The sequence below is a fragment of the Leguminivora glycinivorella genome, chromosome 15, assembly GCF_023078275.1.
Source record: "Leguminivora glycinivorella isolate SPB_JAAS2020 chromosome 15, LegGlyc_1.1, whole genome shotgun sequence".
NCBI classification, from domain to species: domain Eukaryota; kingdom Metazoa; phylum Arthropoda; class Insecta; order Lepidoptera; family Tortricidae; genus Leguminivora; species Leguminivora glycinivorella.
Window position 1 is genome coordinate 38432 of NC_062985.1, and position 17277 is coordinate 55708.

The 17277-nt window shown below is 36.3% G+C and overlaps 1 protein-coding gene across 2 annotated transcripts in view; it reads right to left on the minus strand.

The window, feature by feature from the left end:
* LOC125233897 (microtubule-associated protein futsch) overlaps positions 1-17277 on the minus strand; it is a 290060-nt gene that overhangs the window by 29608 nt on the left and 243175 nt on the right. Inside the window, exon 4 of one of the 2 annotated variants that reach the window (XM_048140062.1) lies at positions 7064-7292. In XM_048140062.1, coding sequence (XP_047996019.1) covers positions 7064-7292 — 229 coding nt within the window. Of the gene's footprint in view, positions 1-6873; positions 6972-7063; positions 7293-17277 lie in introns of those variants that run through there. The other variant, XM_048140063.1, reaches the window with a different exon arrangement.

Sequence of the window (17277 nt, forward strand, 5' to 3'; positions counted from 1 at the left end):
AACTAGCTTTTTCCCGCGGCTTCGCTCGCGTTAGAAAGAGACAAAAAGTAGCCTATGGCACTCTCCTTCCCTTCAAATATCTCTACTTCAAAAATCACGTCATTTCGTCGCTCCGTTTTGCCGTGAAAGACGGACAAACAAACAGACACACACACTTTCCCATTTATAATATTATATACATATAGTAAGTATGGATTTCATACTTAATGCTGCTTGACTTTAATCAGTTTGTTAAATAGGCTAAAACTGAGCCTAAGTGTGAATGTGTATTGTGTAACTCCATCATCCGTATCGTTCACTAAACTAGTTTCTAGTTGGCAGACTTGTGCATTATGAGACGATATCTTGGAACTAGTTGTCATGAATAACTTATTGCCTCCAAGTTCTGTCATGAGCCGCTTTCTGTTCGTACTCTTGTAACCGCATTGGGGTAATTTTGAAAGTCACATAAAAATCACCATTATTTCCATATCAAGATTCCCTTTTCCAAATTACGCGAGCATTTCTGTGCTTCGAAATTATCCCATTGCACTCTAGTTTAAATTATTGAAGATAAACCGGCGAACTGTTTAAAATGATATAAATATAACACTTAAATTTTTGAATTTATGTAAGACATAAAAATTCAACCGCTGAGAAAAACTAAAAGCAAAAAGTAGTAAGGTACAGCGGGGCAAATCTCGACTGAGGGATAATTGTAACTAATGTATACATACATGTATCCACTGAACACGCCTACCATATATAACCGGTGGACACTTTATTTAATAATTCAAACATTGTAAAACATGGAAATAATGGACCAGTTACATTTGCCCCCCCCTTTCTTTTTTTGTACAAGGACGCTGGCAACATTTCCTCGCTGTATCGCAATGCTGATACGTAGAATACATATTCTAATTGAAATGACATATGCAAACGTCATTTCACTCTGATAATGGAAGCCATTGAAACTAATAACACACATCTATAACCAATCCTAATACGTTACAACACCATAAAGTCTCCTTGCACGACATGCAAACTACATTTAAACTTGCTACGCCGTAGCAAGCGTAGCACAGTTCATCGTAGCGCGTAGCAGAACCTATACCATAAGTTTGATGTTTTAGGATACGTAATTCGATAGCAACAGAGGACAGATAGCGAGCAGGAGGAGGAGAAGAGGAGGATAGCGGAGAGGAGGAGGAGGATAAGAGGCAACAGGTGCGAAAATGCTTAAATGGAAAGGAGCACCCCTTTCAATTTGGGAATTTTAGTTAAATATAGGTATTTGTGCAAGGACAACTCAGGTAAAAGATATTGCGAAAAAAAAATTGCCAAAACTTAGCCAATCGGAACGTCTGAATAACAATGAAATGATCTGTCATATCTCACTCATACAAGCATACAAGGTGAACGCGTACTCACCTACACGAGTTTAGAATGTGTGCTACGAACGCGTCTCTTTCATATATTTGATCGCTAGTGTCCGAGGTGTGCCCTTGGATCATCCTTTTGTCTGTTTATGAAGTTTTCCACACAATGATGTCATATTCTGTGACATTCACATATCAAGCAACGTATTTTAAAATAATAACTCATGGTATACGTTCACTAGGGTAACAAGGCAGCAAATTGTGCGAGACATGTTGATGAGCGAATTGCGAGTAGGGTGTCTGTAAAGTTGGGATAATTTGAGGCAGCCCCGAGTAAATTTAGGTGGAGTTTTGCGTGTTTGTTCGGTTTGTTGCGGAGTTGGTGAGGAAATTATGGGTAACTTTTGCATGCCGTTTATGACACAGTACCTAGGGGAGAGTGTCTATCTGAAATTCGAAGTTTCGTCTATTTTTTTTCGTGTTATTTGTGACTTGGTTCCTCAAGTTTTGTCAATTGTAAATAAAGTTGTTATACACGTTAAACTTCCGTGAGACATATTCAAATAATTAATTGAAATACGGTTGTACTCACGTTATTATATCGCTATTGCTGCGACATGTTAAAGTTGTTGTACACAATAAAGTGATTATACTAATTTACTTCTATTTTTCTAAAATGGCAACTTTAATCCACGTAAGCCCATGACGGACTACAAGAGTACAACTATCCCACGCTAGATGGCGAGGAAGGCCGATCCAGGATCAGATAACTCACGGTCGATGACTTCCTGCCTATTTCCGACAGAGGGCGGTAGAAGGCGTAACCTACGCCTTGCATTCTTAAATTTATTACTTTATTAAAGAGAATGAAATTTTATTGTTACAAAACTACCAATATTTTGTTGTAGGTATTTAGTCAAGTTACGAATAAATTTGTCATCTCAGTATCTATATAATTTATATGAAATGATTTTATATTTAATCAATTCGGAGATGATTTCGTCAATGTGAATACTTAAAACGGTGCCTCTAAGCACAAATTTAATGAATGATGCTTAATTTCATGCGTAGCCAATAAAAACCGGCCACTCCCCACTTAACGTGTAGGAGGGGTGAGGAGGGGGGGGGGGGGGGGTACCCTTTAAAACTTTTTTTCCACTTTTTATTTTACCAATTTGGCGGCGTGAATTGTATACATAATATTTGTACTTAATTTCAGCTTTCTAGTGCTAACGGTCACTGAGACTATCCGCAGACGGACGGACGGACGGACAGACATGGCGAACCTAAAAGGTTTCCTATTTGACTACGGAACCCTAAAAATAAATTGTGTTTTATTGATTAAATTTCTATTATTTTATGCATTGTTACTTCTCTGAAGAGATATCGAGCAAATCGGATCCGTTTGTTCAAATCTTGTCCTAAAATCTCGTCGGACTTATAAATCATAGTCACCCTACACTTGACAAGAGAGGTCGTTACTGTGCTCCGTCTACTATCAGATCAGCGTCAAATGCTCTCGAGTAATTGTGTATGAGAGGGACTGTGCCATAATAATACATCTTCTGAAAATAGATAGCATGTCTGTGAAGAAAGCAAATCAGGTAGGCAGAGTACATTAAACTACTCAAGTTATGTAATCTAGAGGTATTATTGTGTAATCAAAACTAAAGAAAACGGTCAAAATAGAAAATAGTTTCTAGTGTTTCGTCCAAAACTTTGTGTAATAAGCATTTATTTATTTTAAAATCGTTTTACTTAGAAATAGAAGATGCAATGCGCAAGAAGAAAAATATTATGAAATTGTAGGAGGTAGAGCACAGCGAATGATATTCCGCTTTGTGTGGTAGGGCACAGCACAGCGGATATCATCTCGCTCGAATTTAGATCAGAGCCCAACTGGGGAAGTACCTCCGCTTTACAGAAGACCGCAGCCGAATAGCACTAGACCCTAACTCAGAGTGTTGTTTCCTGCTGGTGAGTAACGCTGCCAGAGCTCAACGAGGGTGCGATGTGCTGATGACGGAAGGACCTAAGAAACTAATTTGTTCCGTCTATTGTCCTTTGAGTCGTCGGCAACCCGAACTCTCCTTGGAACTTGTGCACTCCTTTTTGCTGTGTACTTCACACAGCAAAAGGGAGTTTACAGGTTTCGAATGGGTGGGCAACGTCCACGTGAGCTGCGTGAGAGCGTGAGAGTCCATAGGCTACGGTGACCGCTTTCCATCAGGCGGACCATATGCTTGTTTGCCAACGATGTAAATAGTATAAAATGAAAAATCTGTTGTTAGGCTGAACCTAATATTTCCTATAAGTAATGTAAACCCAAAAGTGTATATATTATTCTACCCAAGCATTTGTAACGTGTATTTATAACGTGTAGCCAATTTCCGCCCATTCCACACACTTCGAAAATCGTAACCGTATCGCAATCCGATAAAAAATCTGATGGGATCGCTATTGGATTTGACTGTCAATCATTCGCGAAACTGGGACAAGGGGTGTTCGGGCTTTGATAATGGGTATTTTTTGATATCGATTTGATATTGAGTCTTTGATTTTTTTTTTAAAGTTTGAATAGGTAGAGGTGTCTGCGGACGCTTTCTCATATCACGATCTTCTTTACCTTTCCTACAGAATCCGTCCACTTAAAGTTAAATCTAAAATCCTGTTGCAGCGTAGTTTTGGTCGGATGGATGTTGAGAAGTTGCGGGCTGATGCTGTGAGGGTTGATTGGGATAGTGTTCACAATACTAGTACAGTTAATGATAAAATCTCCATATTTAACTCGCTTCTCATTCAACTGTATGCCGATGATCTTCAAATATATTCTCAGGGTTCACTAAACGATCTACCAACAGTTATTTCATCGACAAATAAGGATTTAGAACGAATTTGTGAATGGAGTAACAGTTACGGACTGAATGTTAATCCTAGTAAAACTCAAGCCATCGTTATTGGGAGCTCTAAGCTGATATCGCGACTGGAGCTTGGTACTTTGCTACCACTAATCTTCAACGGAGTTTTAATTCCTTTCTCTGGTGACGTGAAAAATCTAGGCATTATTATGGACAGCACATTTTCCTGGGTACCCCAGCTTAGTGAAATTAGCAGGAAGATGTTTGGATCAGTGGCTTCCCTGAGGAGACTTCGCAACTTTCTTCCTATCCCCACAAAAATTGCGCCACCTCAGGCGTTGCTCCTTCCAATCTTGGATTACGCTGATGTTTCCTATCTTGATCTATCCGAAGAGCAACTCAATAAGCTGGATCGTATTCAGAACGTCTGTATACGTTTCATTTTTGGTTTGCGCAAATTCGATCATGCGTCTAGCTTTCGATCGCAGCTGAAGTGGCTCCCCATTCGTCGCAGACGTAACCTTCATATACTTTCTCTCCTTTATAATATACTGTTTAACCCTTCAACTCCTCGCTATCTCTATCTATCTATAAGTTTTGAAATTATCTTCTTAAAGTCCCGTCATCTTCTTCTAAATTCTTTAACGATTCCTTTACTTTCCAGGCAGTTCGGTTGTGGAAGCATGCTAAGTCTCTTCACATTTTTAAAAGCCAAGTAAAAGAACATTATTTATCTATTCCATAATATATAATATTTATTGATGGTCCTGTTTCATTTTCCTTTATCGCTATTGGCCGCATTGTTTTTGATCTATGTACATTCGTAGCTGTGTTGTTATAGTATTTATATATGTACGTATATTTAGGTTTATTTTAATTCCTATTTATGTATGTTTATTAGTATTAAGATTATTTGACGTTTTCTATCACTCACTGCATCACCTACTCAAATCAGTTGTTTTTTGTGTCTTGTCTCCACTACCCAAAGGTTGTCTGGAAGAGATCGCTCTTTAGCGATAAGACCGCCTGTTGTCTACCATAGTTAATTAAAGTTATGTGATGTAATCTTGTTATATTGGTGAACAATAAAGAATATATGCATTGTATTGTATTATATTGTAGACGTTTGACCACCTGATGGCAAGTGATGATGCGGTCTAAGGTGGAGCACGCTTACCTAATTTATTTAAGGTGGCTTATTTTGCCCCGTGGGGTGACGGGTAAAAAATTTCACCACCCCCTTTCTTCCCGTGGGTGTCGTAGAAGTCGACTATGGGATATCGGTTAAATTGTGGCGTAGGCGAGAGGCTGGCAACCTGTCACTGCAATGTCACAATTTGGATTTCTTTTAACCCCTTTTTGCCAAGAGTGGCACTGAAACTTAGTAGTACATGTGCCCTGCTTACCCTTTTATGTATGTATTTAAGTGACTTCATTGTCATGCAATTCTTGCATTTAAACTCATTTAAGAAAATTAAATGGTGTCAAAGTTAGATTATAGATAAGAAAAATACTGTTTTGATTTTTGATATACATTTTTTGGTCATTAAATTTGGTGTAACCCATTCATCGTTGACTAAAATATAGAAGTTAGTGCTATATAGGCAAAAATTATACCTAAGTATTAAAATATGCGAGATTGTTCGCTACAAAAATATTACTTCTTTGACTAGTTGCCTCAATTTACATCCATACTCATAATATACATGGTAAACATTATAAATGGAAAAGTGTGTGTTTCTGTTTGTTTGTCCGTCTTTCACGGCAAAAGGAAGCGACGAATTGACGTGGTTTTTTAGGTACCTACAAATAGTAGTAGTTTTCGAATTTAAAGATCGCAGGCTAAAGCTAGTAATTTTTGTTTTGCGAGTGAGATCTAGTATTTAAATGTCATATCAGCTTGAGATTTCCAAGAGTGAAATGTCGCCACTTGAGTTTTTTGATATTGAAATAGAAATAGTAAATGCTTAGCGGTGGATGCCGATGCTCATAAAAATGTCAATCTATTCCGTTAGGGTTTTTTTATGTATCTGTTAAAGGTCAAAAGCTTCGCTAATAGAAAATCTTTACATAGTACATAAACCTCGTGTCGTGTTTTATTTTATCACCATTCATTTCGAACTTTCTCTTTTCCGCACTTGCATCGTAATGTACTATTTCGTTCTCATTCGAAGGGTTTTATTACATAGTAACTTAATACGGTTTTCAGCGTCTCTTCGAGTCGGGGTGTGAGAGCCAATGAGCATTAAATGATTGTCAAGACTGCATTAAAACAGGATCAAAACCTCAAAAACTTTTGAACTAAGAATCCGATCCATCCATTCGAATGATCGCCAGATCGATTTCCATCTTTAATTGAAATATTCAGCCATCCGAGCATGAATAATTTATCGTACGACGGACGATTTTAAACGACGCCGGAATTTTAGCGTCAAAATGGATCATAATTATTATAATTATCAGTAGACTGAGGCTAAATTATGCAAAAAAAATTCTAGATATGTATATATAATTCTGAACCTAAACTTGCAGTGTTTCACAAACGGCATATCGGGGAGTTTGGCCCACTCCCCGCCGCCGCTGGTAGAGCAGTGTATGTCGATAGAAATGGAATTTTCGAAACTTTATGCTACGAAGAATAGTTTCTAAAGACTCACCAACAAAGTCCTTGATGGATTGTGAGCCAGAGTCCAGTATATCCGTAGGGTTGACCCTAATCTTGCAGTGTTTGACGAACGGCATGTCGGGGAGTTTATCCTACTCCCCGCTACTGGTAGAGCAGTGTATGTCGATAGAGATGGAATTTTTGAACCTTTGTGTTATTAAGAATAGTTACTAAAGACTTACCAACAAAGTCCTTGATGGATTGCGAGCCAGAGTCCAGTATATCCGTAGGGTTGACCCTAATCTTGCAGTGTTTGACGAACGGCATGTCGGGGAGTTTGGCCCACTCCCCGCCGCCGCTGGTAGAGCAGTGTATGTCGATAGAGATGGAATTCTCGTAGGCGCGGATGACGCGTTGAACTTCGTTCTCTTGGTAGGCGTCTGTGAAGTCTGCAAGGGAGAATGTCCCGTCCTGGAAGAAGATAAAGTTGGTTATTGATTGCATTTTTAAGTTGGGCATATTTATTTATTATTGGTATGTACCATACGGTTTTGCGTTCTCTACCGACAGGGTTCAATATTGCAAAGTTTCCAATATTGATTAAAGGTTTTATAAGAAAGAGAAAGTATCGTACTGGAATAACTAATTGTACCAGACTGTTGTGACTTTATTGTACCAGAAAATAATACAACACACAATCGAAAAAGCTTATCGTTATCTACACCGTGTCCAATAAGTCCGAATACTCACATTTTACCTCAGTTCTAAAGATATAGGGATCACAGGCCATCAAATTCTTATTTAAACTAAAGAGTATATTCCTTTTAATAAAATACAAGCACAAAGTTCATGAAATTTCCGAAGTGTCTAAGAAAAACAAAGAGGTAAAGTGCCAACAAAATACTTGCTCGGCACGCAGGTGACGAGTTATTTTTTATAAGCAGAATCTGTATGTGATAAAACAGACGCCACGTGTCCAAAATAAACTATTATGGGTACCGAGGATAGATAACGTTCCGGGCAACTAGAAAAATGTGCCTAGGTTCCAGAGCTCACCATCGGCCCAGGTGTGGGATGCAGTATGTAAGCGAGGTAAACTACCTTCAGTACTTACAGATAAAAGCGTTAAAATCAACGTTTTTTTCTTTAAAACCAAGGTTTTGGAGAATAAAATGCCTTAAAGTTAAAAAGGATGCTTGGGAATGAGTATCATGTGTCCCAACAAGACGCACCTCCAGCACATTCGGCAAATGGCATTCTAGCGTAGTTTCAGACTAATTTGGCAGTTTTTTATCCGAAACATGAGTGGCCACCCAGGCCTCCAGGTTTAGGCGTATTAGACTACTTTGTATGGTCATACATGCTTTGAAGACTAAATTTTTATAAAATCATAAACCTAGATCATTTCAAAAAGATTATTGAGAGTATTTGGGATGAAATGTGAAGAAAACGGTGCGTGCCGCGTGTGATCCGTTTGAGAAGCGTTTGAGGCTGGTAAACAAGTTAATGCTGGAGTTATTCCAAAACATTTGTTGTGAATGTAGTAAATAAGAGTGCCATTCATAAAATATAATAATAATGTAGTAACTATTTGTTCATTTTGTTTTATTGGCTATTTGTGCTGTATTCAAACTTATTGGACACGGTGTAGTTATAGCTTATCATTACAAAGGCGAAATTTATTGTAACTATTAAATTTGGGTAGTGTAATTTACTACGCAGCACTTTCGTCTTATTTAATTCAATACTTATTATTTAACCCCCCATTTTAGGGAAGTGGGGGTTAAAATGGGGGGGGGGGGGGGGGAGTTTGTATGGAGCATTCCGCAATTTTCGAATTTAACGTTTGTGAAGCCGCGGGCAAAAGCTAGTAAACAATAATAATGCTGTTTTTAAGTGTATGTAATATCAATACGGACAATTTATCCGTCAATATGTTAACCTCAACATAATATGTTACTGACAAAATTCATCTTTGCTATTGACCTAAGTATGTTTGAATTATATTGAAAAGGCAAATTATCAACTAATAAAAACAAAATTAAATAGATATCATACACGGAAGAAAAAACGGCAAGGCCCACTGGTGGCCGAGCCGGGAATCGAACCTGGGTCTTCAGCTTACGCGGCTAACGTCTTTACCACTAGACCACACGCCCGCCCGGACCAGTGGGCCTTGCCGTTTTTTCTTTCGTGTATGATATCTATTTAATTCTATTTCAATTTATAATTTATATATAGTAATGTAACTACTTGAAAAAAAAAAAAGAACAAATCAAAAAATATTCAATAAAATAATTTGATTTGTTCCCTAGTTGTAATAAAAACAAGTTTTAAAGCAAGTACTGAGATATTTTACTCAAAGGTCTCTCTCAAGGATCACGATTACGTATAATCTATAGTAATACTACAAATGGGAAAGTGTGTGTGTCTCTTTGTTTGTCCGTCCTTCACGGCAAAACGGAGTGACGAATTATTGTGATTTTGTAAGTGGAGATAGTTGAAGGGATGGAGAGTGACGGAGGCTACTGTTTGTCTCTTTCTAACGCGAGCGAAGCCGCGGGCGAAAGCTAGTTTCTATATAAGTACTTTCTACGTTAGTAAAGATTGACATACCTTAAACAGGTAATTTTTTTGTATCCTATAACTAATAGTGCATAGACACCTATTATTTTTGTATAAGATTATTTTTCTACTCGTGGACTGTAATCTGTCAATTAGGACACCACAGACTAAACTATAAGTGCTAACTTTTCAGTGATGGATACTCTATGGCAGTTCCTACTCAACTATAATAACCTCATTTTAGTTGACTTTAGTTAACTGTAATAATTTCAAAAATAGAACTTCATACAATTTCTATACTAACTTGCGATACCTGGCAAATTTTTCTGCATCTGAAACACATTTTTTTTTATCTGTCGCGTTATCGGTCAATCAGAGAAGGTTATTACAAACAATTGGTTGCTAGGTAATTCGATGTTGATACAACGGTGAACGACTCTATTAACATTAATTTTAACTTGCATGAATGATGATATTTCCGTCCATTGATGATGAAGATGATGACTCGTAGAAAATGTATTGTATACAATAGTGATATAATTAAGCTTTTCACTCTCGTACCGTACTATTAGGCCACTCAGCAAGCTTCGTGGCCTAAACATGGTACTCGACTGAAAAGCTTTGTATTATATCAGGATTGTATAAAATACTATTTTAATGTACCTAATCCGGGAGAGGTGGTGCTTCCTGCCGTCATACAGTTTTTACTAGTACGGAGGAATCGTTTCCTACCCTATTGTTATGTACAACATACCCACTGTAAAGTTATAATTACTTACTAAGGAAATAAATAAATTGAAAATTGATATACTGCAACCCCACACGGTACACTCAAAGTAGAACGAAAGAAGATAAATGACTCCACGGAGCACTTAAATAAATCATGTTTGCCAACAGATTTAATTTAATTTTATACTGATATTGCGGAATCTCCATTGCAAACGAACTCTAGCATTTCAAACTGAGTCGAAGTTTGTGAATTTATTTTATTAGATATTATTCTAGAAAATTACGATAAAAGGGTTGGAGATGCTTGTAAATTCTCGTTTTGATGACCATGGTACAGTCAGCAGCAGAAATTCCGTAGCGGGCAAGGTGTTCAAAATGAACTTGATCTTATTTTTAAGACAATAAGAGCGTGTTAGGATCATTGTGAACACCTTGTCCACTACGGAACTTCTGCTGCTGACTGTATATTATATTATGTCTGACTTAAATATAACTTAAGAGCTGCACTAACAGGGATTGTCGCAAGATAGATTACCCGTCCTTAAGATCTTTATCGTATAAGTGTCTTGGTATTCAATGTTAACTTATAAAGACACATGACAAACCGAATTCGCCCATCATAGTCGAAATGGTCTCAGCCATTAAAAAAACTGACTTTTTGTCAAAGTGTAAAGACCACAACGTTTTCAATAAAACGAATAAGCTATGTGCTAAACACTTAGGCCACAGAACACTTGAAACCCCAATCTATGTGACGGAACACCTGACGGCCAAAGCAGCACGTCTTCGATTTTTGGCACGAGACTTAGCTAGATCGAAAAGCTATGAGTTCTGTTGGACAAGCATGGGCAAAGTATTTGTTCGAAAAAACAAAACTTCGCCTGTAATTCTAATTACGAACGAGCCGCAAGTACAAAGACTATTTCAAGAATCCTGACTAACTGTCAGGCTCTATATCAGTAAGTGTTACCCTGAATTGTTTCTGGCCATGTATACTAGGGTTAATTGTAAGTTTGATTCCTTGAATGATGTAAAAACATTTTCCATAAAAAATAAGCAATTTAATACACTGATTTACACTGCTATTTACAAACATATCTACATACCTATTTCAATTTTCATTCACACACACAATCACACACATTTCTCGCCTGCATCTACAACTCATACATTAGTGTATATCACACATTTACCCAGCTCTTGCTACCATTTCTACCAAAGCACGTTCACGAGTAAAGAATGTGCATACTTGCCTGCAACCTTCTCTGACTTTAATAATAAAAATAATGAATAGTAGCTTGTCCTTAATAAACCAGGTAGATCATACCTCTCCTTTTCAAAGCGCTGAGTGCCGTTCTGACGAAGTAGGCCAATACATCAATGTCCATCAATTTGATCTTACTATCATCTCACAGAATATCAGGAGTATTTATTGTAATTATGATAATTTAGTAGCAACTATTTCTCAAATTGAATTTGATATAGATATAATTATATTAAGCGAATGTAGACTGAACCCTGACAAACCCATACCAGCCTTAAATAATTTTATTTTATTTTATTTTATTTTCTTTATTGGGGAAAAAAACAGACATAGGAAGGTCATACAGATAAGAAGATATTGAAATACACAATAATAGGTACAACCTACATCCTGAGACAATTCCCACTAAGATTTATAGCCAATAGTATCTGAGTGGCATTGTCATAGGGCAATGGTATACAATGATAGATCTTAATAGGATCATAATTACCAAACATTTTTTACAAATCAACATCTAAACCAAAACGACGGTGTTATTGCTTATGTAAATAACTCCCTCCAGGTTAAAGTTTCTGAAATATCACTCAAACACGCCTCCTGTTTAGAAATAACTATTAAAGACAGCAAAATACTTGGCATTTATCGCTCTCCGTCGAACAATAACGCCGAAAACTTTATATATTCTTTAAACTCGCACCTAGAGCGCATAAAGACATATAAAAACATTATAATTACCGGAGACATAAATATAAATCTTCTTTATAGACCTACTGAACAATTGTATGCCAGTTTAAATAGAGATAGTTATTTAAATATGCTAGCAATGCACGGTATACTGCCTGGACATACTCTACCGACAAGGGATAAATCGTGCCTTGACCATGTGATGATTAAACCTAGCTCCATAAATGCAAAAACAACCATTCTAGTCCTAGACACGACGGTTACAGACCATGCTATGACTCTACTGCATTCCAGCCACTACAAAACCAGCTCACCTACGCAGAAAACTAAAACTAGCATTAACTTTGAAAATGCAGTCAATTGTCTCATGAGGGAAAACTTAGCTGATTTATATAATGAAATACATCCAAATCGCCTAACGGACCTTATTATTGGCAAATTAAAAAACTGCCTCTTAGCCAATACAATCACCACGATGATCCCTAGAAAATGTCGAATAAAAAAGCCCTGGATTACACCTGGCATTCTACGCTGCATTAGGAATCGAAATAGACTGCAATTAAAACTTCGTAGCGACCCTGAAAATATCACCCTCAGAATAACTTACAGACGGTATAGGAATTTTTGTAATGGACTTATTAAGAAATTAAAGCGGAAATACGATAGCGATAACCTAACGAGAGCCAGCAATAATTCGAAACAACTATGGAATGAAGTAAATAAAATAACACACAGGAAACAAGCAAACAATGACAACGCAGCATTGTTGGAGAGTAATGGGAACTCCCCATCTCGTCTGTTAATAATATCAATCATTATTTCTCGAGTGTTGGTAAATCTCTTGCTGAGATAATTTTAACGAGTAAAATCGGCTCCTGTGGTGGTCCTAGCGATGTCGGTAGCCGTCCTGTCAACTCATTTATGCTCTATGACACTAATCCAAATGAAATCTTTATTATCCTCTCTAACCTTAAATCAACTAGTGCTCCTGGCTGGGATGATGTACCTACTAAGTTCCTTAGACAAGCTAGCGCTGTCATGGTTCCCCTAATTACCAATCTTGCAAATAAATGTTTCGAGCAAGGAGTATTTCCTGATGCACTAAAACTCGCTGTTGTCACTCCTGTGTATAAGGGTGGAAACAGAGACCTTATATCAAACTATAGACCTATATCTATTTTACCCGTTTTATCCAAAATCTTAGAAAAACTTATTAATATCCGCTTAATGAATTATCTTAATAAATATAATATTCTATCATCAAATCAATTTGGCTTCAGACAAGGTATATCAACAGAAGATGCAGTCACATCTCTTTCTTCTCTAATCACACAAAAACTAGACACGAAGAAAAAATGTTTGACTGTGTTTCTCGACCTGAAAAAAGCCTTTGATACGGTCTCTGTTCCTACCCTTATGAAGGCCCTTGAAAGTATTGGTATAAGAGGTATCCCGCTCTCGCTACTAAGCGATTACTTGAAAAACCGTAGGCAGAGGGTTAAAGTGGGAAAGTACATGAGTGAAGAGTGTGATATCAACTATGGGGTTCCTCAAGGAAGCGTCCTGGGACCAACGCTCTTTCTTATTTATATTAACCAACTGTGCAACATGCCCATTGACAATGGCACCATTTTTGCATATGCTGACGATACAGCTGTGGTTTTCTATGGAGATGGCTGGGAGGAAGTCCGTACTTTTGCTGAGAACGGCCTATCCAAAATTGCTCGTTGGTTGCAGCAGAACCTATTAACCTTAAATATGCAAAAAACCAATTACATCTGCTTCACAATGACTACCAGTACCCAACCAGATACTTCTTTCAGAATTAGAATTCACAGCTGTAACAACGAAAATCAGTCAGATTGTATCTGCCCGGTCATCGAGAAAGTTGATCATGTTAAGTATTTAGGAGTAATGATTGACCAGAGACTGACATGGCATGTGCAATCTGAACTTATGATATCGCGAATTCGGAAACTTATATGGTCATTTAAACAATTAAGACATGTTGCCACTGCGAAACTGTTAAAGCAAATCTATATTTCCCTCGGACAATCCGTTCTCTCGTACTGTATCACCGTCTGGGGTGGTGCAACAAAAACCAAATTTTTACAATTAGAAAGAGCCCAGCGAGCTTTACTGAAAGTAATGTTTTTCAAGCCCTTTACATTTCCAACCAATGACTTGTATGAGCTATGTGGCCTCTTATCAGTCCGAAAATTATACATCCTAAATATTATTATGCGCAAACACAAACTAATCTATTTTCCAGTAGAGTCGATAACAACTACAAGGCGACAAAATCCATATGCAATTCCTCTTCTACCTGCGAAAACCGTGTTTGCAAAAAGGCAATACCTTATAAGATCGACGAGGGTATACAATAGTGCTAATAAATTACTAAATATTCATCCTATGTCTTACAGAGATTGTAAAAAGAAAGTACTAGACTGGATCAAAACAATGACCTACAATGAAATAGAAAACCTCTTAGTAAATTAAGTGTCAAAATATGAAAATACACACACACACTCACACACACACACACAGTACACACACACACACACACACACACACACACACACACACACACACACACACACACACACACACACACACACACACACACACACACACACACACACACACACACACACACACACACACACACACACACACACACACACACACACACACACACACACACACACACACACACACACACACACACACACACACACACACACACACACACACACACACACACACACACACACACACACACACACACACACAACACACAAATAAACGCACGTGTACTTATTAGTGTTTAATGTGTAATAATTTACAACCTGTTTTCATGTAAAATAAATGTAATAGTTATTAGTTTTTACTTCTTGTCTTGAAATAATTAAATTTTGTCAACTACCTACACCATATTAATAACATTGTAGCTAATCTTGATGGAGGAGCGGTGTCTCTTGACACAGGTATTTTTATACTTAAAAAGAGGCACCAACCTGATTGTTGTAAACTATCTGTGCTACTGAATAAATCATTTTTTTTTTTATTTTTTTTTTATTTATGTGTAAAATAAATGAAATTGAAACAAGGACTTATAATGATAATTCAATTAGAATAACCTAACAAATTAAATTAAAAGTGATTTAACATTATTTTACCCTTTTTTAACCCCCGACGCAAAAACGACGGGGTGTTATAAGTTTGACGTGTACATCTATCTGTCTGTCTGTGTCTTAGTCATAGGGCTTACGGCGAAATTATGGTCAAAAGCTGCACTTTATGCAGAAAGCAAGCCACTTTGCACAGTGATACTAGGGACCAATACAAATGATTTCATTCGAGGAAACACGATTTTCATCCACTAGAATCCAAGATGGCGGACATTTTCCAAAATGGCGGCCTCATATTTTTAAAAATTTATAGAATCACAACGGCTGCACCGATTTTGATGGTTGGGGTGTCTATCAGTTCGTATTGAAGCATTTATTAATATAAAAAATTAAAAACATAAAAAATTTAAGATGGCGGCCGAATAAAAAGAAAAATATGAAGTTTTCAAACTTTTTTTTTCATTCTCGTGAAATTTACCAATAAATTTTCTATGATATGGCCACATTTGTATATATATAAATTAAACCTGATAATATTATCTACATAATAAAATAAAAATCATGAAAATCCGTTGAGTAGTTTTTGACCTATACCAATTTCAAATGGGTATAGTTCCAAACCTTTATAGTTGAACCTTCAAATCAAGAGTGAACAGGCATCTTCTGGGCGAGCTCACTCCATCGTAGGCCACGTCTTTGCCTTTGGCTAGTCTGTGGTCAAGAGTAAGCCCATTTATAATAAAAAAAAAAAAAAAAAAAAAAAGAGCGCGCGGATTTGAAAGACGTTTTTGCACGTGATGTAAAAAAATTTGGAATCATAACGGTTGTACCGATTTTAATGGTTGGGGTGGCTATCAGTTTGTATTAAAACATTTATTCATATAAAAATTAAAATCATTTAAAAAATTAAAGATGGCGGCCGAATAATAAGAAAAATATGAAATTTTCATTTATTCTCACGAAATTTACAAATAGTTTTTCTACGATATGGTCACATTTTTATTTATTGAAATAAAATCTGATAACGTCGCTGCGTGTGCAAATTTCGCTATGTATTTTTAACCTACTTTACAGGAGACACAAAAAACTGTTTATTTCGGCAATTATTGAACATAAATAAATCAATATTTTTATGGCATAAGTATTTTCACTTTTGCATACATTAAGAAATAACTTGAAATTTTATTTCTGTTATTATAAGGTTAAAAAAATATTTTTTCATAAATAAGTTACATAGCGATTATAATTTGAGTCATAAAAAACCGGTATGTGTCTTACAATCACTTAACTAGATTTTATTCTTAAGGAACAAAATACAATTTGTGCACTTTATCGTCACATGGTTATTTAATCATATGATTTGAATTAACTATGTTGTTGTTTATTTGTAATTTAGCAATTCATTTTCGAATTAATTATTTCAGAAAAAACATGATTTAATACTATAAGCTTAATACACAATACTATAATAAAAAACTCGATTAAATTAATATATTACTACCAATATATTACAACTATAATAATATATTTTTTCCATAAATTTTTATGAATGGAGGTTATTTCAGTTACAAAGTTGCTCAATGTGGTATTATGTAAACATTTATGTATTGAATAAGATTTCATTATACATTTTTTAACTTGAAAAAACTGGATAATGCTAGTCTGGCTCGAACACCGAAGGTTACGTGTATATTTTACTATTTTTTTTTCTCACAACTATATTAATAATCATGTATGGTGTAATACGATTTATTTTCCAAATTTCATAGTTTAGGTCAACCGGAAGTACCCTATTAATTTTGACTTCCTTGAGAGTGTAGATTTTTTTTCAACTCAATTAAGGTATGTTGTATTTACTTAGAAATAAGGTTTTTTTACAGCTTCAAGGAACGGTACAGTACACTTGAGTATAGGGTTTTTCCGAAATAAAGAATATTGAAAAATTGATAAACGGATTGACAAGAAAGTACATAATTGTATAAGGGTTCCATTTTTCTTTCTTGATCCGAAAACGATAAACACCCAACTAGCAAAAGTCGCGCTTACAACGATCTCAAGACTAAATTTTTTTGGTTTTATA